This window comes from Sitodiplosis mosellana, unplaced genomic scaffold (genome assembly GCF_009176505.1).
Source record: "Sitodiplosis mosellana isolate CC-2019 unplaced genomic scaffold, AAFC_SMos_1.0 Smas_scaffold_3, whole genome shotgun sequence".
Lineage (NCBI taxonomy): Eukaryota > Metazoa > Arthropoda > Insecta > Diptera > Cecidomyiidae > Sitodiplosis > Sitodiplosis mosellana.
The window spans coordinates 9,078,676-9,103,745 of NW_022595246.1; the positions used below are offsets into that span (position 1 = coordinate 9,078,676).

Genomic DNA, 25,070 nt, shown 5'->3' on the forward strand with positions numbered 1-25,070 from the left:
ATGATAAAAAATTTTTTGGGGCATTTTACTTGACATGTAATAAAATGCGATATCATATTTTCATTCTCAGCTATGCAGTTACTGACATTCATCAGTGGAAATGTTGTCAGTCATCAAATATAAATTTGATGCGCATTTTCATTTGTCCCTCGAATGGATAGAAATGAATCAAAGGATATAATGCAGAGGTTGGCTGCAGATAAATTTATTTATATAAATTTCGAATATCAAATAAATTTATCCCATATTTTTCAGGCGTTGTGTTGTTCTGACGCATTCGTAGTACATAAACGAAACATCGGCTGTTGTATTGGCAGCCAGCTATTCATCGCAGGAATGAGATTTTTGTTTTATTCATTTACCGATATTTGTGAACAAGTCTACCACTGTGTCACTACATAGCATATATAGTCCATAAGGAATGTGCAGAGACGAAAATGTTCGCCATCTAGTTTTACATTGCCAATACATTAGTTATGGAGATTTTTGTTTTGTTTATTTTTTGTTGTTTGTAAACAAATCTGCCTATCTTTTTGCATTGTCTCTACACACTTCTTATGGACATATACTATGTAAAGCGGCAATGCAAAAAGATAGGCAGATTTGTTTACAAACAAAAAAAAATAAATAAAACAAAAATCTCCATAACTAATGTATTGGCAATGTAAAACTAGATGGCGAACATTTTCGTCTCTGCACATTTCTTATGGACTATATATACTATGTAGTGACACAGTGGCAGAATTGTCGACAAATAACGGTAAATGAACAAAACGAAAATCCCATTCCAGCAATGAATAGCTGGCAAATGCGTTAGAACAACACGACGCATGAAAAATATCGGATAAATTTATTTGATATTTGAAATTTATATAAATAAATTTATGTGCAACCAACCTCTGATTGATGTATCGACAGTTTGTTTGTTTGTCCCATTTAATTTGGCTGTGGTTTACTGAAACACAAAATAGAAAACCTTTTCTGGCAATTACTTTTTCAAATCAAACGGAATAACTAATAATCATGCTATGAAGTATTTGGCGTGTGTTTCACTTGCTGCAATGATTCTCAACAAAACACATCTAAACTCAAGCTGATGTTCTGAATTACGTCAACGGGTTCTGTACGTAATTTGAATAATAAATAATATATTGAAGGCAGTAGAGAATCAATTCCATGCCATGGATTTTGGTACGCAGTAGAACCTTAGGGAAAACAAAAATTGTCCGAGACCCCTTTTAATTTAATCTTATTCATTTTTGATGTTTCTACAAAATATTTTGCCTTCCAACAAAAACCAATGTGAACTCGAGGTGTTTTTTCGAATTGCTTCAAAGGATTCTAAGGCTTTTGAGTTTGAGTTACGAGTGGAAAAGAGTACTGATTTGAGGCCATAGATTTTGGAATATAAACTCTAGATAAATACGAAACATTCACATTGTTCAAAACTAATTCATACAAAACGGTATTAGATTTGTGGTGACATTCGTGCGTCGGAAATGTCTATCACAGTTTCACTATTCGTTCCAAGTGAAAATTAAATCATTGTTCTTTTTCAAAATGGAACGAATGAAGCCACTCGTGACTAATCAGCGAGTGCTCATTTGGCTTTCTATTTGTCGTGCTAATGAAGACACTAGCAACCTGAAAATATACATTTATCGCGCATTTACTGCGGTTTGCATTTTGGATTATGTTAGCGATTTTACTGGAGGTTCATTATACTTTCGTAAGTTTGCGTCGACAGATTTAAAGGAATCATTGTATGCATGCATACAAATATCGGGCCATTTCGGTTCCTTCTATATGTTGATCGTTGCAATAATTTTCCGCCAGCAAATTATCGCCATTTTTGACAAACTATTGGACATTTACGATGCATGTAAGTTCTGTTTAAAAAAATGTTTTATTCGTTCGGGAATTTTGGAAAATCATGATAAACCGCCAAAAATGATCATACTCGTCTTTGACCCTAGCTTTGATCATTTTGAAGTCAAAAGAAGTCTCCTCTTTCATCACAAAGTCAATGAAACGCACCCTATTTTCAGTCGTGCCCATTGAATTATTGGCCATATGTATTTTAAACGTAAAAAAACTGAACGGTCGAACAAACCAAAATTTCCGAACAAACAAAATAAATTGTTTTTTTTTCACCGTTGATTTTCAGCGCGGAATTCAAATACGAAAATTCAGTTTTGCTATTTTATGTGTGTGAATTTGTCAATTTATCAATGCAGTCGATGTTACAAATTACAACAGTGGTTAGCAAAATCGACATTTTTAAAGTTAATTCACTGAAATCTCGTTCGTTTCAATTTAGATAAACATGATGAGACATTCGATCTTTTGGAGCAAGTCAATAATCGAAGCGAATGGATGTGGAAAATGTATTTCATATATGTGTTGGGCGGATTCTGTGTGACTGTATTTTGTTTGGTATCCGTTTCGCTTGTATATTGCTGGAAAGCAATTGGAAATTTCGATGCATCAGTCCTGTTCCACGCACACAAACTTGTGTAAGTTGTCAAACCTTATTAAAAAAAAATCCATGTGACTTATTTAGATTGTCAAATTGTTTGAAAATAATTTTCAATCAAAATCGTTCTCTTGAACCGAGTTGTATATTAAATAGATTCTTTCTTTTTATTTTCGTTGTTTTATTAATCTAAAAAAGTTTGCCATGGAATCAAGAGACGGTTTTGGGCTACGTTCTTGCGACTTGCTTTGATCTCCTGAGCTGTGAGGTTTACTTATTTTCCAATGGATCACTTCTTTTGCTGTTTCTCTCAATGTGTTTGCATCATGATGCATTTTCTCAAATGTTTCAACGTAAAGTGTCCGCGTTGACACTTCCCGGTGAACATCAAAATTATCACCGAATCCTCTGCGAAATCATTCGTTTGCATGTCCGTACCAAAGAGTGAGTAAGATGTTGAATCTACTTATAAGTAGAATTAATGCACAAATTTCCCTAATAACCAAATATCATTACGCTTGATTCTAGATGGTTTCTGCAAACAGCTGACATTTATCGCCATTTTGTTCTAATCCAATTGTTTGGTAGCGTAATGTTTTTAACTTGCGCCGTTTTTCAATTGGATTTGGTAAGCTAGTCATTCCTTTGAGCAAAATTGAAAATATTAGTGTTTCCTAATTATATTATTATTTTAGCAATTTAAGCATCCTGATGGAGGACTAGGTTTTCTACTCTGTTGTGTCGCGGTCAGCATGTCGAATCTCTTCGTATATTGCTACTTTGGCAAAGTGGCCACTGAAAGCTATACAAAAATACCAAATTATTTGTATGACGCCAACTGGCAACAAGTGCCCGTCAATTTGCAAAAATATATCATCGTTATGATCGCGAACGGACAGCGACCACTGTATTATCATGGATTTGGAATAGCTGTTTTAAACTTGGAGACTTTTTGTGCGGTACGTTTTTCTATACCAGCCAACTATGTTTGAGATAATATTTTAAAAGAAATCGCATTTATTTTCAGCTACTCAGAGCTGTTGGCACTTATTTTATGGCTTTTAAAACGCTCACCGAATGAACGCAGCTCACATAATTGATCCGACTGTATTTTTCGAAATTTTAACCTAACGTTTTGTGCACATTCAATGTTTTGATGTCTATTATGTACGACACAATTTTGAATAAATGTTTAGCACTTTACACTTGCAATATCCTAAATAAAAATTAGCACGAGAAAAAATAGTATGGCGTTTTTTATTATTCCCGAATTGAATAACGAAATAAATGTCAAATAACGTCGGTGATTGGATAGAGAAACCCTTTTCTCTAATATGCATAGTATTTCGAAAATCATGATCAAATTAACAAATCGTCTGAGTTTTAATTTGTTTTATTTTTCAGTTGAAATTTCCTTATCACTCGCTTGAACATTTTGATGGGGCTTTATTGCAACAGCGAATGTTTTTTAAGAAATGGAATCGGTGCCTTTCGGAGGTTGTCATACAAAACTCTCAACAAAATAATATTCGAACTATGCCCAGAAGTACGTAGAAGTTTCAAGGTCATAGGAATCGGTTCAATCTATGAAAAAAGACGAAAAACATCCGTTTTGTCTTTGCAGCGATTAAAATTACATTCAGTCCACAAATGTCAAAGTCAATTTGACTTCGATATCTCAGTGTAATTTAACCCTCTAATGCATACAACCGCCTCTAGACGGGCAACATTTGAATGCCTGTAGAACGTAAACCGTACATCGGATCACATTGCTTCAAACGGAATTTTTATTTGTCAATGTTTTTTCTTTATTTTTGTCTTTCGCAATATTTGTCTATGCAGTGTGATTGTAAAGTTATAAACAAAAATGTGTGCAAAAACAAAAATTTGACAAGATAAATTATTCGAACTCCAAATTAGACACATTTTTGACACTTTTAAACAATGGATTTGATTGTTCTCTGATTTATGTCAATCGCATTTCCTGACTAAACCATGAGGAATCCAGGATTATAAATATTTTTTAAATTATCTATGGCCAAAAATCAACCAAGTACCAATACTCCCAGCCCTGGGAAAAATTAATGCATTAGAGGGTTAAACCGCCGAAAAGATAAAACGGATATTTTTTTGTCTTTTTTATGGACCGCTTATTTTGACTTGTCACGGACAAAATTTCAACTTTAAGCTATCTATGAGTGAGTTCTTTTCTACAAAAGGCACTTTTTTATGATTACGTTATCAGCGAAGACGAGACTGCATGCATTAACCAACTAACTACAATCAGTTTCAAGTTTCAACGCCGAATTTTTGTTCAAATGCTTTGCAATATCATTTCGGTTCTATTTTCTAAATTATAACCATATAATACACATAGGAAATGATTTCATTTTTTCGTAGAAGTTTTTAGTTCATCATTCACTCTCCGCAAACAGTATATAATGCCAAATTGAACGAACATACTCATCAGTCAACGAGAATAACTGAACCAGTAAACATGAAGTTCTTCGTTTTGATATCATTTTGTTTCGTCGCAGCTTTGGCTGGTATAGTATAATTTCGTTTTTTAATTTTTTTTTTATTTCTTTAAATACAACTAATGTTTAATTTTCTTCCGTTTATTGAAATAGCACCTCATGACGAAAAAATGTAAGTTTTTCGAAAGAAGATGAATTTTTCATGAACATTTTGTTTTGCATTTGAATAAATAAAAACGATATATTTCAGTCCTGAAATGTTATTAATAAACGACAATATTGAAACAACTACGACATGGGCAACTGAAGAAAAATGGGATGAATTGCGCTGCCGATCAGCTGCACAATACTGGTGCCATACACCACTAATTCGACATCCTGAATGCAAACGATATTCACATCTCAATGATCGGCGCCGCTTCAATGCATTATTAAACCAAAAATACGGAAAACAAAAACATGATGGTAATTAAAAATCAGTGATTATTTACCTATCATGCAACTGTAATGATTAACCTGGCGGCTTCTTGGATTCCTTTTACTGTGACACACTCTGAATTGTAGCATTTACCGTCGATCAATTTCCGAAATAAAACTTCATGTGCATGTTGTAATTTCAAAACACTTTATTTAGATTCAATCTATTGTATATGGCCGCAAAAATGTGCGGTAATCCAGTACATATGATTCGATTAGGTCTACCTTACATCACAAACTACGGTTTCATTTTTTTTTGTTTAAAACGTACAATTTCTTTTTTCTCACATTTGTTCCACTTCATTTGTTCAAAACTAAAAAATAAAATTTAAAATTCTAAATCTGGTTGACTCGCATTACGTTTGACTAACTCATGTTTTTGATTTCATTATTTCGTTTTTCTTCTTTCGTTTAATGCCATTTTCAAAGTCTCATCTCATCCAAAATTGTAAAAACTAAAAGTTGATGTGTGCAAATATCAAAATTGCAACATGTTTGTTCGCATAAGAATAAATAAATAAAACAAGATCCAATTCGGCAAATGAAAATCGCCGAAATTGCGCTAAATTCAAACCGAAAACGAACAAACAAAACTTGAAAATAATAATGGCAAAGTAAGTTAATTGGTATTTGCTTAAAAGATCTTGTTTCTTGAAGTATTTTGTATATTGACGAAGCCTGAAGCTAAAAAAAAGTCATTTCTAAAATGTATCCGATAAATTCGGTTAAAATAATTGAACTTTGTTCAAATAATTGTAAGCACCACATTCCACCCTTGCTTTCCTTTCGTTTTCTTTTATCTCTTTTTCTTATCACCTAGACATTTTATGCCGCTAAAATATGTTCTCACTCTTAAATGCTATGTTTTAAAAATTATTCGTGCTGCTAAAATCTGGTGAAAGATCAAACGTTCGATTTTTCTCTCTCTATCGTTTCATTGCATAAAATCAAGGGGAGATTCAGTATATATATTTTTTTTTTCATAGAGTCAAAACACTGGCATTCCTTTTTTTTCTTCGTTCAAATAATTATGCAAACGAACGAGTGAGACCGAAACAAACATGTATTATACTCAAAAAAGGGTAAAAATTCGAAAATCAAAAATCGTTTATGTAAAATATTGCGATTTTGGTTGTTGTTGTTGTTTTCGTGTACAAAAATGGATTTAAGCTAAAATTCATGTCGAAAACAATGTCCGAGAATTTAAAATGGGTTAAGGCGTGTGTTTTCACTATTGTGTATATTCGAATTAAAAACCATAAAATAAGAAAAAACCACGTATTCAATGATTTCCTATGTTGCGTTTGAGTATGAATGGAAACGGCTTTTTTCGAGTATTTTATGTGGTTAATCTTTTTTTTTTGCTTTTCCTGTTTTGATTGAACGTTGTTGATAAAATGTTGATGCGATATTGTGGGAGTATCTAAACATTGCTAGTTGAGCTTGGTATTATTGTTGGTGAGCGCAAATTGGATCTAGAAGAAGCATTTTTTTTAAAAAAGAAAGTTGATGAATGGATCATTGTATCATGAGGTTTGGACAATGATGTGTTAAACAAGGAAATACCTGCTGTTAAAATGGCCATAATCGTGAACGGGACGATAATGTGAATGTGTGTATGGATTATCTAATGTTGAATGGGTGCTACCGATACGTTTGGAGAGTATGGACGATGGGGTAATTGATCCGGCGTCCAACATTGTCAGTGATCGATGATCGTACGACTTTGGCTTGCTACGTCCGAGTGTCGCATAACAGCTAGTGCTTAAATGATCTTTGGGTATGCTTGAGTATCCGTTTGTACTGTTTGCAGTTGCAATTGCCGGGGCCAAGTACGATGTCGACAGGCGACGTTTTGGATTGTACGTGCCTAAAGAATTGAGGTAGAAAAAAAAATGTGTTTTCGTGTATGATACTTTACTGTGTATGTGGTGGAACTAAGAATGGGCAGTCTGATGTGAAAAATTAACAATAGAGAAAAAAGAGAAAATGCGAGAAAAGAAGAAAATGCAGAAAAAGAACGAGGAAAAGAGGAAAAAGAAGCAAAGAAGAAGAAAAAGAGAAAGAAAATAGCAAAAAAAACACAAGAAGCAAAAAAAAGAAGAAGAAGAATCGAAAAAGAAACAAAGAAAGAAAACGTAAAGGCAGAAAAAGCAAAGAAGAAAACACATAAAGAAATGCGTAAAATCAAAAAAATCAAAATTCCGAAACAATTGCGTCTAACTTGAAAATCTCTACTAACCATAGACGATGGGTGTGGTGAGGCTGTCATAGGCCGAATTCCTCAGTCCATACGATCGATTTCCGTTGTGTTGATAGTCGCTCGTTTGTAATGATGACGATGCTCCGACTGGACTGGAGTAGTATTTCGAAACCGAAATCGCAGCCGGCGGCGATGTTAATGTCGATCTTAAATTAAGATACTCACTCGATTTATTTTTTGTTACATCATTATGATCGAATGAGCTTTTGACTGAACGGGATGGGGTTTGGCTTCGTTGATGGAAATGGTAATGATACTGTGGATGTTTATATTTTTCACTCTCATCAGCATTGGAATAGCAGCCGGGTGTATTCGCTCGCGATGAGCTCTCTTTGAAATTCATCGACGGTAGATTCATTGGAGTGGGTGATTTGCTGCCACCTCGACTGTAACTGCCATCCGACAGATGATCTGTTTGGAATCCATTCGGAGTCAATGGCAAATAATCAGATGCTCTCGATTTGGATTTATTTGCCATATCACGGTAATACTCACGCTGAGCATTTGGGCCAACAATCGAACTCGTTCGCTTCGGCTTCTTTTCGTTGAATCGACAGTAGTAGCTGCGACGTTTGATGCGATCGATCACACTTTCTGAATCGGATGGCGTCGATGGAGCTGCGTCAGTTGAGGTTGATGGTTGATTGTGGTTTTGTTCCGATTGATTTCGTGTTGATGCGTATTTCAAATGTTTTGGATGCAATGGTAAGTGGTCATCTGTTGAACCTAATGGAGAAATAAACGTACAATACGTCAATTTAAAGGAGAAACACAGAAATGAATAAAAAAAAAATTATAACAATACAAAGAAAATAGAAACAATTTTCCAAACTGAACCAATGAAGAAAAAAAATGTGTTCAACACTCACCCGAACATGCTGACCAATCGTCGAAACAAAGTTCAGGCTCATCAGTTGGCGACAAAAAGGTTGAAGTTGATTCGCAATCATCTCTCATGCTTCGGTTGTCCGATGAGTAATTCGTTGCTAGGTCACAGGTGGGCGTGTATGGCTCATGACTTCGTTCGGAATGTGGATAGAATTGTGGATAATAATTGCCGTTGCCGGCAAAATTATTATTAACATGATTCTCATTCGAACCGTTGCAATGATTTCCTAACGATTTTCCATTCGCATCAAAATGATATGAATTATTATTATTGCTGCAGTCGTTGGATATTTTCTTGAAATGATCGTTGTATTGTTCGTTGTTTAGATCCAAAACCAAGCCCTTCCTATTGTTTCGGATTCGTTCTTTTTCACTTAAAGCACTAGAAACGACGGCATCGACGTTTACCGTTGAAATCTGTGGTTTTGACACTTCATTCGAAACACCCACACGTTTGGTATCCTTTGACGGAGTTTTCTCATCGACACCATTGATGGGTGTATTTTCTTTGGTGCCGTTTGTCATAAATTCAAAATTAACCGGTTGTGCTTCAGCTTTTGAAATGCTTGACGATCGTAAAAATGGAATCTTTGTGCTCGAAGCGGCTGCACTTTCTTTCAAATTATTCGCTCTTTCGCTCAGATATTGCCGTTCAAATTGATCGGTCAATGTAACAATCGTATCACTTTTTGCTCCTGTATAATAAGGTCGGTTGCTTTTCTTCATTTTGCTCACAAAACCGCCGGATCTTGGACGTTCTTTCGATGTGGATTCACCATTAACGCCATTGCCGGGGAATTGTTGTTGTTGTTGCTGTTGCTGTTGCTGCTGCTGTTGATTTTGTATCTGATGTTCCTTTTCGATTCGTCTGAACAAACCGAGCACTTTGTTCACATTTCCTTGCTTATTAAAATTGACAGCACCATTTGTCATGTCTTCAACGCTGACTGCACGCTTCAGCAAACCCGATTCCGTTGCCATTTCGGTTGCACAATTTTCCACTCGAGCGGTGTGCGGAACGGAACGTTCACGCAAATTCCGTATGACTGCATCGATGCGTGATTTACGTTGTTCGCCTTTTGCTATCGAATTCACGCTAATTGACGGTGGCAATTCGATTTGTCTAATGGTTATTTCCTCCTTTTGAATGGTTTCACCTTTTCCGTCTTTCACTCTTCGTGGGATGATTATTGTTTGCACGGTTTCGACATCTTTGGCCAGTTCTTTCTCTACCGTACTCATCGGCAGTTTTATATCGATTTCACTGGCAGCCGCAACGGGAGTTTCGTTAACTTTGGCGATTTTCTTCTCTTTTTCCTTGTTTTTACTGTTTTCACGCATTTTCTCAAACTTTTGGCCAATCGAATACAAAAATCCGGATTTCGATTTCTTTTCCGGTGATTTTCGCTCTTTAACCGGTGACGTTTCGTTGGAAGTTTCATTGGATTTTGGACTAGGTTCTTTCGTTGGTGATTGCTCACTTTTGGCCAATTTTTTCACAACCTTAACTTTTTTCTTGGTTTTTGGTGGCGATATTTCGCCGCCCGAATCACTTTTGATTTTGATGGCCGTCATCGATTTACCCGGTGACAATCGTTCTGTACTCTTCTCTATGAATTTTTCCATTACGGCTGTAATTGCATTGCGAGTGTTGCTGGTTGGTGCTATCGAATTGGATACTGAAGACTTTTTGACTTTCAAAGTCACCTCTTTTGGAGGGGTTAACTTTGAATTTGGATACGCTTTTGCTTCTTTCGCGTCATTTGATTTCATTGTTACGACGCTGCCGTTTGCTTCGATTTCCACCTTTTTATCAATAACATCAGACTTTTTATCATTTTCACTCTCTTCTTTGCTCAGATACGACAAGCGACGTGCAATTTTCGATTTTGGCAACGGTAATGTTACTGACTGAACTTCATTCGATAGATCATTATTCGCTTTCTTTACAATTGTCTCATTATCACCTATTTCAATTTCTTTTGGTTTGCTTTTCGTCTTCTTGCCATCTTTTGTCTTGACCTTGGTTTTCTTAACAGTTCCATTCTCATCTTTGTTCTCGTCCCTCTGCGGTGATTCACCATTTTCAGTGTATTCCTTTGAACGCCGCACCAGTTCACTGAGAATGTCATCGGTAAATTCGGAAGCCGATTGCTTTTGTGAGCTTTGATTTGACGGACGAGCGATACAGCTTCGAGAATTTGTCATGCTTGCCCGACGAATGTCTTTTCCGTCAACTTTTTCCGTATCGTCAATGTCACAGCATCGTTCCATGCTTTTGTTGTGTGTATGATAAATGCGTCCATTTTGCTTGTCAACGGTGATTCGAATATTTGGTATGCTACTCTTTCTACGATGATCTTTGTTTATTGAACCATCGCTACTTAGCAAATTCTCTGCGTCCCGTGAATGTGACTCATTTCGGCACGACATTGTACTGGATCGATCTCGACTCCGTTCACGAATTTCCCGTAGAACATTTTGAGTTTCACGCTCTTTTTCGTCTCTTACTTTGAGCAGAGCATTATCATCGGTGGCATTGATACTTGACGCGCTGCCATAAAAATCAGGGCGGGAAAAACGTGATAAACCACGTGATGATCGGCGTCGGAATGGTGATTCAAGCGCTTCATTCGATGGCGATTTTTGCGGTGAGAGGGCAGAAGATGTTGGTAATGGCAGTTTTGAGTAATATTCTGGTCTCAGTGTGGTTGAAGATATTCCTGATGTGTAGTCAGTCAGCCGATAGCGGCTTGCTAACGAATCATTTGGTTTCGTCGCATTGTAATCCGATCGCAAATCTCCGGTATATGACATCCGAGTACTTGGATATTCATTTCGTAGTGCACTTGTGCTGCGTCTTTGCACGGCTGGATCACGACCACGTGATATACTTCTGCGTAGCACTGAATTCCGATCGAACGATAGCAAGGAAGGTGGCTCATCTCCAGCAAAACTCTTCTCATCATTTCCAGCCAATGGTTTCTCTTCATCCAAATTTGACGTTTTCAAAGCGGCCGGTTCAGCATTATCCGCACCACCTTCTCGGCCACTGCTCAAACTACGTTTATAAACAGTCGGTGTGCGTGCAGTGGCCTGCATCGACAGTGTTCGCGACAATTTTCGTGCTTGATTCGGTGGCAATTGGGCGAGTAATTGGTCTTGAAAGTGTTTTGGTAGACTTGGTGTGATTGACGACAATGTTTCTAAATCTTTTTTCGTGAGTCGTAATTGCGATAGATCCAGATCGGCTAAATCTAATGTTTCATTATTTGGTTGCGTTAAATTATTGTCATTTTGATTGGTTGCGTTTTCAGATGTGGATGTGCTGTAGTCAATTGGTTGTACGTTTGAATTCTTTTCGCCACTTGACCTAAATTTTGCGCCTGAAATGATCAAAAGAAAGAAAGCAAAAGAAAACAAAAAGGAAACGTTATTATTTATGATTCGTACGAAAATGGAACATGAATATTTGTGGTAAATGTGGATTGAATGAGTCTGTTTTTCTTTTGTTTCTCGCACAGCAATGTTCAAGCGGTTTCACAAACATTGAGCATAACTTACCGTCATCATCATCATCATCAAATCGGAATTAGAATAAAACATTGCCAAAATTTGAAAAGAAAAAGTACTAAAATTCGCACAACATTCAGTAGTTAACATCTAACAAATAAAATGGTTTCCATAGACAGTTCGATTAAGGCAAGACTCAAACATTATTCTAATACGAGAAATATTTTATGTGAAACGACTGGATCAAATCATATGAAATCAAACTAAAATGATAAAAATGAAAAACAGAAAGAAAAAAAAACAAACAAATAACAAAAATCAACTCACGTGCTGCACTTTGCTCGCAATAAAGGTACTTGAATTGATAGTAGCACATACTCTGGTAGCTGTTTTTTGTTCAGATTTGGTTATGGTTTGGTTTGGGTTTAGTAAAAGTAATATTGGTTTTATATTATAGATAGTGACACACTTGGCGATCCACGAATGCGATATTATTAATTCGATGATGCTGAATTTGGTTTGTTTTTTTTTTTATTTATTTTGGCCGAAAGAATAAGTAGTTTGCGTGATTTATAAAGATATCTCTTTCTCTCTCTCTCACTCCCTCAATATTCGCTTGCATCCAATCATTCAATCGAATGGGAAAAAATGTGTGGTATTTCTGTTTGTGTCTGTGTGTTTTTTTTTTGGTTTTTATTTGATTTTTATTTTTGGGCGAATTATATCTGTTGATCTGGTCGTTGCTGTGGCTGTGTATCGACAGAGGGACTGCTAGAATTTTGAGCATGCGTTATTGGTATGCGCAATCCCCCTGTAAGCATGAATAAATAACAGGAAAGAAAAATTCATGTCAAAAACAAAAAGTACAAAAAAACAACGGAAAATTACAAATGAAATGAGAGGAGAATGATTTGTAGTTTGGTTTAATTAATTTTCATTTTGTTTGGCTATTTGAAAAAAAAAAATAGGAACGAGTCAAAACAATTTTCTACCGCTAAACATTTTCATTCCGGTGTCAGGTCATTCCGGTTTTTTTACATAAGAAAATTTGTTTTCTAGTCTAAGTAGAGGGGAAGATTTCGTTGAAAAGTTAACGCAAACAAATCCAAAGAAACAATAATGAGAGTTAATATGAAAACACGAAAGAAAAAATCAAATGTCGCACAGTTTACAGTCTAGCGCAAGATAAATGTACATTTTGATTATTGCAACAAAAAAAAATTAAACAGAAAAAATCAACGCAAAAACGAACGACGAGATAACACTAAACTGTTGAACATGAACAAGAATATTGTAGTTTGTTTTTGTTTCTTGGATCAATGCAAACTCAAATAACACTAGATGCGTTCAACTACAAACAAGTGGTTTCGATTAGATGAAAAAAGCTATGAAAATTTTTTTCACACAAAAGAAGAAAAAAAAATTAACAAAAAACAGAAAAACTTCGGTTAACTCTTAAATATTATTAGGAATTATTACTGCGCTCAATCATTTTCCCCTGTGTGTATGTTACTTTGACTTTGGCTCGTTTGCATTATTTTCTTTGATTTTTTGTTTTGTTTTGGAATGGCGGTCTTTAGCTACTGTGTGATACTAATAGTGTGTGTTTGTGTATGTGGTTTTTTTTACATTGAGAAATGAATGGACGGATATTCACCTTTGGGCAATGTGGCTCCGGTTCGAGGAGGCGAGAACACAGAATCAATGTCTGTACCAAGGTCACGAGTCATGCCGTGACGCCATGCACCCGAACTGTTCAAACGACTGCAAATTATATGTGGCCAAAAGAAAAGAGAAGAAAATAATAAGAAGAAAAAAAAAAACGAAAAAAAATATTACAAAAATGTTAGCACGTATTTGAATTGGTTTTGTTGCCTTGAATTTTTGTTTTTGGCAAAAAAAAAATAAAATCATCACTTCATTTTCTTCTAGGAAAAAATATTGTCTATAACAAAAATCTTAAAAATATTGCGATATCCTAATCGAAAAAAGAGGTGTGCGTGTGTGTGTAATTGAGTCGGAAGAATCGAAGAGGAAAAAAATCGTGTGAAAATCTGTTTCACATATCATCCAGAGAATAAATCTGCAGTCGTAGACTAGCGCGAACAATCAATCGCTGTTTTATTTCGTTCGGGAAATCAGAAAACTGAAGCAACGCCAAACATAATTCGGTCTGAAGGAATTTTCGGTTTTGTTTGTGTGTTACAAAAGGAGTCAGTATATCGAAAACGAAAACGTAAAACGCTGAGAGTATGAAATGAAGCGCAACTCACTGCAGAGCTATTCAGGTTATGGTCATTGACTTCATTAAAAGTGTTTGAGATTGCTATTTAGTTAGAAGCCTGTTTAGTACATATCGCAGCAAAAACAAAAGCAACAGTAAGTAAAACAATCATAATAATCAGCTTATAGAGATAGAGGTGTTTATGCGAAGCCGAGATAGTAATTTCTGCTTTTAACACGTGTGAATGTAAAACGGTAAACTCAACACTCGACAAAGCAACAAACGACAGCTAATTGTTCGGCTAATACACAAAGTGATTGTGTGTATGTGTGTTTGTGATAATGAGGTGAGAATTTTTAATGGACAAGCGCCAAATTCAACAATTAAATGAGAATTTCAAAAAAACAGAGAATTTCATGAATGCATTGTGAATGTTGTTGCAACCACGAACAGAGAGATGAACGAAAAAAAAACACAAATCACAATGAATAATTGGCGGATTGCACAGAAAATTCGGTAATTAAAAAAGAAAACACAAATTTGCAATTTGACATCGGTTAGTAAGACAATTTTCAAATGAAAAGCACTTGAATGAGTGGGTTTGGTTTGTATCAGCGTAGGCAAATTAAATTATAATGATAAAGCATTTTCGTTTTTTTCTTGCGCTGCCAGATCTCCGTTTCGTTACGAACAAAATGAAACCATACGACAACGCATTTGTCATCATAAAAATGGTGGCATCGCATAAAAGAGTGAATTCAATGGATTATTGGTTGTACAAGAAAAATGGTGGTTTAATTGAATTAAAAATTAACAGAAAAAAAAACAATTTGTATTAAGATATTTTCATTTGACTTACATTTCCCTCTTTGTTGTTACGACTGATTCGCTATAGTAAGTATATTGCTTGCTGAGTTTTTTTTTTGAATGTATGTGTGTGTGTGTTTTTTTTTTAATCGGAGGGTTAATTTTGGTTTTTGGTTGGCGGAAAAGAAAGAATAAATATTACGGTATCGGTTAATGCGGTTAGCTTTGGTTTTTCTGGGCGAGTAAGAAAAAAGTAGTGGTTGTTTTTCATTAGTAAGTCAGGTGACCACAAGATTAGTGGAGAAATGTGTGTGTGCGCGCGCAGAAGTCATTCGTCATCGAAAGAGAGAAAAACGCAAAATTTCAGCAAATTGTTTCTTTTTCAAAATGGACAATGGTAATTAAAATTTTCATCAGAGAAGCTCTTGACTCAATGAAAATGACTTCAAGCCGAAAAAAGAAGCTGTAGCCACAACCGAAACAGAAACGAGAAAAAACGAACAAAACAAACGAGAAAAAAAAAGAAACATCGCGTTAATTTGATTGGCAAAAAACGATTTTTACCTAGAGAAGGGGTCGTTTTGCCAGAATGGGCTGTGTGTTTGACGAAAATTATTCAAAAAACGTGCTGATGGAAAATCACTGGTCGGGTCATCTTTTACATTGAGGCGATTGGTTAGTGCACGAACCTGTTGAAGTAAAACCAAGGCAACATATTCAGAGCACAATTATTTTTTTTTCTCGAAAAGAACATCTAAACTGAGTCCACTGCGAACAAAGTCTCTTTTACGCTAACAGCAATTCGTAAACGAACGAGTCAGTGCGACAGTTGGCGTGAGCGAGACAAAGTTTGACAGCAAACAATTTGGTTATATCGGTTTAAATGTTCTTTTATCAAATGGAAGTTAGGGTGCGTGATTTGACTTACGCGTGACAAAAGTGTAGAGAAGAGATTTTCAGCAGTCAAAATTTCAAAACCATCTTCATCATCTTCTTCGCCCGAACTTCCCGAGTCATTTCCTTCGGCCTGTAATTTTTTGAATGGTCGTGTGCTGCGCAAACGATATGTGAATCCAGTCGCTGGTTGATTTGTTTCTGTGTCACTGTCGCGACCGATTGAAGTATGCCGTTGCATACGATGGAAGGGTGAATTGATTGATTCATCCTCTGAATCATTGAAAATTGAGCTAATTTTGCGTGGCCGGCCACTGAAACGACTAAATGCTGTACTTGTACTATGATTCGATTCAGATGGCTCAAGGCTTCCGGCTCGCGGTGTTACAAAACCACCACCCTCAACGGCAATCGGAATAATGAATTCACGTGGACTCTTTTTGATCGGTTGCGATGATGAGTTTGATGTTTGCAGCGATGGTTGCGTTCCAATGGTTGCTGTCGACGCAGTCTGTGTGTCCGATGTGTCAGAGTCATTGGTCGATTGACGCGACAACACCGAACGTTGACTAGATGATGTATTGGCCACGTATCCAACGCGTTGAATTGGGATGTAATGCTCTTTTGGTTTTTGCTGTGTCGACAGTTGCGGCTCTAAGTCTACACCACCACGGGCACCAGATGTCGCAAACACTGGATTATATGTCGGATGATACTGTTGTTGTTGCTCCACATCAGGTCTTTGGAAGAAAGCAAGAGAAAAATTGGGTTAATGTATTTGTTTAGATAAAAGATGATAACTAATTTAAAAAGAAAGTGAAAAATTCTTTGTTGAAAATGATACCTTCCGATTTTGCGACGTGGCAATGTGGCTGACTTCAATGTAATTTCAGCGGATGACACTTTCGGTTGCTCTTCATCAATCATGCCTGGCTCGTTTGCTGCCACCGCTTCATTGAGGGGAAAAAAGTAAACAAAAACCGATTAAGCAAATTACAAACCGACTTTTTTTTTCTTGGTTTCATGAAAGTTTTTATCCACGAAAAACAAAAACCAATTCAAATAAATTTCATATTATTTCAGTGGTGAACATACGTCTTGAACCATAAACGCTAAGCGGTGATTCACGCTCATGCAATCTTGGATCCGGTGGTGTTGAGACATTTCGTGTGGACGATGGTACAACACTTCCAGAGATGCTTCGGCCATTCGCACCGAATGGCACTGGAGGTTTGCGTACACCTATCAATGGACAAAAAGTATTCCATTTAGATTAACAATGAAAATGGCCAATGTATTTATAAAAAAACTTGCCCATGCCACTGAATCGTGGAATAGCATTCCCTATGATTTCACGAGCATTTTTCAATTTTCTTTGTCGCTCACCCTCGTCATGTTTGCTGGACACAGCAACATTTTCCGTTTTGGCACACAGTTGCTCCACTTCGTTGCTCGATTCGATTTTCGCCTGGTTCAGCAATGCTATTGAATTTTCCATCGAACGTCGCGCCTCCTCCAGTGATAGATTTGAATTTTTCGAATCACTTTTGGCCAAATCAACATCTTGACCACTCGAATTGGCGGAAGACAATTCCGTTTTGTTTTTGCTGATGTCGTTCACTGTTTTGTCGCTGCTTTGTTGTGGCAAATTAGTTGGCGGTTTTGATGGTTTTTCGATGAAAGAAGTGGTCGTCGGTTGTGGTGCAGATGTTTTTCGCTCAACATCTTTTTTCACAACGAATTTTTTCGGTTTTTCAACTGGAGCTGTAGCGGCAGCCTCGAAACGTTCAGCTGCTTCCATGATACGTGACTTTCTTCGTTCGGTGCTTGGTTTTGGTTCTTCCGGCACCTTCTCCTCTGGCGGCGCTGGTGGAGCTCGAGCCACCTCACTCAAATCCGTTGTTTTCGTTTTTGCAAACGTTTTTGGCGGTTTTGGTTCACTGGTTTGCGTTTTTTGCAACACTGTTGGCGGTACTTCTTCAATGATTGTGTCGGTGCTGCCTTTGTTTTTGTTCTTTGTCAACTTTTCTTCTTTTTTCACTTCGTCATTCACGACATCGGGCAAAGTGGATGACGACAGTTCGGCCACATTTTTTTCGTTTGGCCCGTCGTTTTGTGCGCTTTCGTCGACATTCATCACTTCGCTGATGGACAATTTTGATTGTGTATTTTTAATTTGTTCGGTTGGTTTATCACGTTTTCGAGCACCGGTCATGGACTCGGTGGAAATGGTATTTTCTGGTTTTCGTTTCACTTGCGCCACCATTGTGGCCGATGGAGTGATTGTTCGCGTTGGTGATGGTGCTAATGCTGCTTCACCGCCAGCCGCAACCATATCAATGATACGTTGTTCAGCTTCTGTGTTTGCAATTTCATTGAGCTCGCGAACCGATCCCACCGACATGCTTCGGGTAACATTTTGTTTGTTCTCAACCTCATGGGGATTCGGAACAACCAACTGCTCGGAAGTAACAGCCGGCGGCGCCAATGATAACAGCACATCCAATCGAACTGGCGTTTGATTTGCCAACTCTTCGGCTAAGTTCAAACAACATGCTGTATAGCTTTCGTTTACCCACCTGAAAATAGAGCAAAAGGATTTTTTAACATTTGAATAGCTGGTAAATTTTCAATGTAAACTTGAGAGCTCAGAAAATCATTATTGAATCTATTCATCAATAATGCAGAACTGAACTTTGAAATTATATTTCAACTTTAGTCAAATTTTGATTGAATACTAAGAGCATTGAATAAGACATCCACATTGATAAAGACCACTCTCAATCGAATTACAATTTAATAGTTCAAAATCCACAAAAATCGTTCAATATTTACCAATGGTTGCAAATTTGTTCGATGGTCGCCCGACGTTTCGGACAAACGGTGAGCATTTCTCGAATGAGTGGCGAAGCATTCGACGGTTTCTTCGGCTCATAATAATCACCCGCACTGATTTGTTTCACCAATCGCTTAAAATTCGATCCATCAAATGGCATGGCACCGTAAACTAACGTATACAATAAAACACCCAACGACCAACAGTCAACTTCTGGCCCTTGATACGGTGTTCCTTTCACAATTTCTGCAATGACATTTTTCAAACTTTATTTCTCAATCGCGGGCGAAAAGAATCAAATTTTTGTTCAACATACCTGGTGAAGCATAAAGCGGTGAACCACAGAATGTGGCCAACAGTCGTTTCTCTTCGAACACATTGGACAAACCAAAGTCGGCAATCTGATTCAATGAAACGGATAAAATGATTTGAAGAAAAAAGTTAGTATAATCAAATAAATCAAATGTTTTGTGGGCTAAGGCAAGAGAAAAAGAACGAATTTCATTCGTTATAAAAATACCACAGACATCAACCATAAAAGTGTTCTTCTGGTTTCTCTTTTTATTGTTGATTGAACGAGAAAAATGCAGAGAAAAAAAGAAACGTTGAATGAAAGTTCACTCACTTTGGCATTGCCATGTTCGTCGAGTAGGATATTTTCTAATTTTAAATCTCGATGGCAGATTTTATGCTTGTGACAATAATACACAGCTGTAGCAATTTGTCGAAAAATTCGTCGTGCTTCGTCTTCCGTTAATACTTTTCGCTCGGATAAGTAATCGTACAGTTCTCCACCGGCCGCAAATTCCATCACAAGCACCATTTTTTCACGATTTTCAAACACTGCACCGGACAAAGGTGAAAGAAAGAACGGAAAATAAATGAATGAACGAAAACACAGTCCCGAAATTGGAATTGCTTATTCAAACAAGTGTCATTGAAAATGGAAAAAAAAATGCGAAGAGAGTTTTACCTTCATAAATGTGAATGATATTTGGATGTTGAACGGAGCTCATAATTTGCACTTCTCGTCGGATGCGCACCAAATCGGCCTCCGTTTCGATTTTACATTTTTTTATCGTTTTAATTGCAACATCTTGACTGGTTTCTTTGTTTATTCCTAATTGCACTTTACCGTAAGTACCTTGACCCAGCTTTTTGATTATGTCGAACCTGTGAATGACAAAGCAAACGGTGATAATTGTCGTTTGTTTTCTGTTTTTATTTTCATTTGTTAAAATTGAAATTCGAGCCGGTGGCTTACCTTTGCCGCAGTTTCTTTCGATGATTATTCATTTTGACTGAGCCAGTATTGCTGATACCACTCATTATGTTATCAATGGATGCGGGCGGCATTTGTGTGACACCGCCTGGCTGTGCTTCGTCTTTGTCTCCAATCACCATTTTGAAATCGTCCTAATGTTACTCAGTTTCCTTCACAAATTTATTGTCCTTTTTTTCTCTTCTTCCCCAGGTCTGATGGACTTCTGTAAATAAAGTACAATTCGTATGACAACCATTTTATCCACACTGAAGTCATCGAGTCAATATCTTTAAAATATTTATATCTATCGGCTGCGTCGTTTCATGATAAATTACAGCCAAATGTCGATATAAATAAACGGCACCGCACACAAATAACCGCTTCAAGACTCTTGAATCAAGAGAATTCGAACACAATGCCAGAAATGCAAACAGAGAAAATGACGAGATCGAAAAGTAAAGCTGAGAGAATGTGATGAGAAAAGCATACAAACAATAACGTACACACCAGCTTGCGCTTGTGTGATTGTCACTGAAGCGACAGCTCAATTTAATTTGAGCTTCAACAACACTTGTTTTCAATTCAAGCACGCAAAATTACAACGTCGCCAAAGCGGAAACAATGTTTCTTTCTTGCACAAAAGTAATGGACGTTTGTAATAGCGGGTATATTGGTGTGCATGTGCTGAGATTTTGTGCAATCTATCGATTTTGAGAGTCAACGAGAAAAGAAATGCCAATTCATGATTGTTGAATAATGCAAGTAAACCATAAAAATTCCCACTTCACAATCGCACACAACCATATTTCGCGCGAGGCTTAGCCTGACGTAACAAATAACAGCGTAACTTGTGGCTACAGCCCCGTAACCGTACACCGTTGCTGTCGTCGAACGACGCCACTGCCGCTGCCGCCGACTGTGTTTCATTGAAATACGAAAAAGGTCCGTGCGAACATATCGAATGTCGAATAGAACGAAAGATAAGAAATCGCAAATCAATGCAAAGGTAAAATTAATCACGTGCAACGCCTTTTAAATATAACAAAAGTGAACGCGAAACAAGAAAAAAAAAACTCAATTCTCGAATGTGTAGGTTTCTTTTGCACTTTATTTCAACCCAATCACTCGAAATTCGAAACGAGTTTTGAATTTATGATTTTATTTTTCTCGCGTTGCGTTTCGTTCTTTTTCTCTTTACAATTGCTTCATTGCAATCCCACCGATTGTGTGTAGTTTTTTTAGTTGATTGATTTGAACGCTTCTAGGAATTTCATCATAATTCAATTCAGCGCAATGTGACGAATTCGACATACGGCGCTCTTGAAATGTATATTAGCTGAAGAGCCAACGACGAAAATCGATTTTAAAAGCGAAATGAGCCACGATATTTGTGTATACGGCTTAGAATTTCATGCGAATGTTTGCGGTCGCTTCACTTGAAATTGAGAATGAGACAGCATAAACGCGAGAACAAGTGCAAGAGCATAAGCAAGAGAAAGACCACGTCAAACATCCACATCAAACAATGCACACTCTTGTTTTTACAACAAGCGTTTTATTGCCAATTTTCATTGTTCATTAAGATTTTCCTCAATTTTTCTTCCGAATAAAACAGCAAACCGCATCAAATGTGAACCACATGAATTATGAAACTGGCCATAAATTTCGACGGTACGTGTTCATTCTATGTGCCATTTAATAGAAAATTCACTGTGTTTTCTTCGTTTTTTCTTTTCAATAATAATCCGAATAGAAAAGCTGAAAGACATTCGTTTTTTTTTGTGCTATTCACTCGTAATATTCAATTCAAAAACATCAAGACATTCATAAATTGATTCTGTTCGTTTCATTTTATTCATCTCTTTCATCTCTTACAAATGTAATCTGGCAGAACGGATTCGTTTGTCATCGTAGCATAAAGCGATTTTTGTGTTGTTCAATAAAAGAGAGACGCTTTCAATGTTAGCCGATTCTTCTAGTTGACGTTGTAGACGTAAAATATCTTCGTGACAAATTGATTCTGAGCATAGAGAAGATAGGTTGAAGCGGCAAGAGAGAGAGAGAGAGAGAGAGGGAGAGAGAGAAAAAGCATTGAAATAATTTCAGAAAGATATTTACTATTCGATACGACTTCATTGATGATATTTCGAGAAACTAGTACATCACACACTAGAAGTCATTGATATTTTCTACTATTTTTCAAAGAAATTCCCATAAACAACCATTAAATATTGCGATATTTTGAAAAGTAGGTTTTCGTCGAAAGAACATCGTAATTTTCTAAACAATTTCAAACTTTGAACATTCATAAAACTGCTTAAGTGCCATTTCGATCACACGAACGACAAAGTTTTATACCCATCGCATCCACTCTATTTTCGATATTCTTCACACACACACACAAAAACGAATATTATCAAAAGTGAAATTTATGAATGAGTTTCATCAATTTTGATCGTCACATAAAGAACAAAACCGAAAAAAAAACTGAGCGCCACTTGAGCACAAAGGACACACCCTCGCCACGAAACGATATGAAAAATGTGAAAACTTGCAAAACTCATATGTATATCGAGTGGAAAACGAAAAGAAAACACATAACGTCGTCGTACCTTGTTATCGTGCAATTTACACAATGGCTTTAAATACTTAAAATCACCTCTGTTTCCATGCAACCGAGAGCCACATTCGTGCATTCATGCAATATTTAACTGAAAATTGAGTAACTTTCTTTCCCTTCTCACGTTCATAATGTGCATTCTCTTCCACTTTCATCGTCAACGTTGTCGTCGTCGTATTCGTTGGCAGCGCGTTTGCTTGCTATGCTCACGCCACATGGACGCAATCACATCGAAGAAAAAACAAAAACACAAGTAAACGTATTTAAAGTTCATAGTTAAAAAGGAAATCTATGAAGAAGAAAAAAAAATCTGAAACGAAAACGATAAAGAAGCAGAAGAGAATCGAGCTATAGAATTGAATCGGAAGCTAATAGCGGCGTAAAAACGTAAAGTGCGAATGGCTCACGTCTTTCACAGTTCAGCTATAAATATACCGATATACTCATACACACGTAGGCTAATTCCTCTCTCTCTCTCTCTCTCTGCTCTCGTTCTCTCCTGTTCACCATTTTCCCGAGCGAATACACAGCACACACACTGGAAATGTTGTATTTACCCATAATACGAACGCATAAACAATTATCGAGTGAGAGATATAGAGAACGAGAGCGAGGAGAAAATGTATCTGTGCTCGCAACTGAAACCAGAATTGAAAGAACGAACGAACGTTACAGATAGAGCCTGGATATTTTTCGCTGGTTGCATGTGATAGTCGTAAAATGCGCGCTCGCGCGCTACTGTCCATTAAATGTAAATGGTATTAAATCGACGTGTTGTTTGGATTTCGAAAATAATAAACGTGATGAAAACGCATAACGGTTCAGCCCGTGCACGGCATTACAAATTGTTGCCGAACGAGCAAGCGATGAGAGAACACACTTGAACTTCAGAGAAAAAGAAACGAACGAATTTGAATCAAGCAATTAAAATTGTTCAAATGGTTTTGTGTTTGAAGGTTCTGTTTATGAATTATAATTAATACCCTTCAAATACATTATACGGTAATTTCGAATGGCTGCTTGATGAAGAAAACGAAGCCTTTTCCACTAGAACTCAAGAGAGATTTATAGAGGTTAAGATTTTTTCTTTCAAACATTTCTTTCCAGCAAAAATAGATGGATGTATTAAGGCTGAAAATTCTCGGTAAATTCGAAAGCATTGATCATTTAACCGCAATGTTAAACTAGACTGAATGCTCAACAAAAACTGATTGAGTTAGTTTCATGTAAACAGATAATAGTCGATTGCTTATTGCTGGTGTAAGAGCATTTTTGGATTTTCACGACTTAGCATTTATATTGAATTTCCAATTTTCATATATGCAAACGGCGTCGGTCGTTTGCTGATGCTAGGCACACACACACGCTGCCTTTCTGCTCATGAAATATTCATAAAAAATTATTTATTCGAATGCATTTGGTAAAAGAAGCCAGAATTTATTCTCGCTCACTCACTCTTACTCACTCTCATTTTCCTTTTCTCTCTCATTTTCTCTCTTCCAATCACCCTCTCATTGGCTCTCTCTTCTGCTTGGTTTGAATTACGTAATACGGTACATGATAGCGTGCAAGTGTGAGAAGGAAGCGAAAAGGATAAAGAATTTTTTTTTCATCCAGAAAAAATACACGGAAATGAAATAAAAACACATCGAATTCAGTACACAGTAAAGCACTGAATGTGGTAGCTCGGAAAAACACGAAAGTACATTCATCATGGCACAGCAATATATTGAACGATAGAGAGAACCAACGAACGAGCGAATGCAGAAAAAAAGCACAGTGTGCAGAATGCAGGCGAGTGCATGCCAATGGCAAAATACAATACAAACATACTTTGGGTTTTCTACGTGAATTCAACGCTATGTGATCTCATGCGAACGTGTTTGATGCGGCAGCTACAAGATAGCATAGACAACTTTTCACATATTTCAGACATAACAACGGATGCCAAAAGTTCACAACCAACCGGAATGAAATCAAAATAACCAGCACTTGCACATACCAGCATACACACACACACACACACACACACACACTCACATTCATGCAGCACCAAGAGACTGAAGAAAATGAAAAGGAAGAAGTTTATCTCAATCTTGAATTCACATTTGGGGTATTGTTCATCGGTTCAGTTGTGCTGCTGCTGCTGCTGCCATATTTTGCCTTGAAACAATTTATCGGAAGAAGTTTGGCTGGATTTTTTGCATCATCACTTGCAATATTACCATAAGAATGATGGAGTTAGCTGTTGTTTGAGGTTGTTCAATGGTAAAAGTCGAATAAAATTACGGACAGCACAAGTGTCACAACCGAATGCAGGTCTTCATTTGT

At 36.8% G+C, this 25,070-nt stretch overlaps 2 protein-coding genes and 1 long non-coding RNA gene across 18 annotated transcripts in view; 2 read left to right on the top strand and 1 right to left on the bottom strand.

Annotated features, from left to right (window-relative positions):
* The first annotated feature begins 2,560 nt into the window (after positions 1–2,560).
* Positions 2,561–3,699, top strand: LOC129566250 (odorant receptor 22c-like). The gene is made up of 4 exons (XM_055442006.1): positions 2,561–2,920; positions 3,005–3,104; positions 3,172–3,435; positions 3,504–3,699. Exons 1-4 carry the CDS (start codon positions 2,790–2,792, stop codon positions 3,555–3,557), a joined length of 549 nt encoding a protein of 182 aa, XP_055297981.1. The 5' UTR covers positions 2,561–2,789; the 3' UTR covers positions 3,558–3,699.
* A 1,157-nt stretch (positions 3,700–4,856) lies between these two features.
* LOC129566255 (uncharacterized) lies at positions 4,857–5,577 on the top strand. Its single transcript, XR_008687721.1, has 3 exons — positions 4,857–5,022; positions 5,107–5,125; positions 5,204–5,577. It is a non-coding gene; the product is annotated as an uncharacterized LOC129566255 (long non-coding RNA).
* Positions 5,562–25,070, bottom strand: part of LOC129566252 (uncharacterized) — a 29,987-nt gene continuing 10,478 nt past the window's right edge. For 4 of the 16 annotated variants that reach the window (XM_055442009.1, XM_055442008.1, XM_055442010.1 and 1 more), the window contains exons 2-17: positions 20,120–20,342; positions 19,829–20,028; positions 19,481–19,698; positions 19,172–19,256; positions 18,855–19,101; positions 17,334–18,598; positions 17,115–17,261; positions 16,864–16,969; positions 16,054–16,759; positions 15,690–15,814; positions 15,178–15,228; positions 13,752–13,858; positions 8,563–11,967; positions 7,673–8,419; positions 6,997–7,300; positions 5,562–6,905 (exon numbers count right to left, since the gene is read on the bottom strand). In XM_055442009.1, the coding sequence (XP_055297984.1) occupies positions 6,854–6,905; positions 6,997–7,300; positions 7,673–8,419; positions 8,563–11,967; positions 13,752–13,858; positions 15,178–15,228; positions 15,690–15,814; positions 16,054–16,759; positions 16,864–16,969; positions 17,115–17,261; positions 17,334–18,598; positions 18,855–19,101; positions 19,172–19,256; positions 19,481–19,698; positions 19,829–20,028; positions 20,120–20,259 (7,905 nt within the window). In that variant the 5' untranslated portion in view covers positions 20,260–20,342 and the 3' untranslated portion in view covers positions 5,562–6,853. Of the gene's footprint in view, positions 11,968–13,751; positions 13,859–15,177; positions 15,229–15,689; positions 15,815–16,053; positions 16,760–16,863; positions 16,970–17,114; positions 17,262–17,333; positions 18,599–18,854; positions 19,102–19,171; positions 19,257–19,480; positions 19,699–19,828; positions 20,029–20,119; positions 20,343–25,070 lie in introns of all 16 variants that reach the window. The other 12 variants (XM_055442013.1, XM_055442014.1, XM_055442012.1 and 9 more) reach the window with 8 other exon arrangements.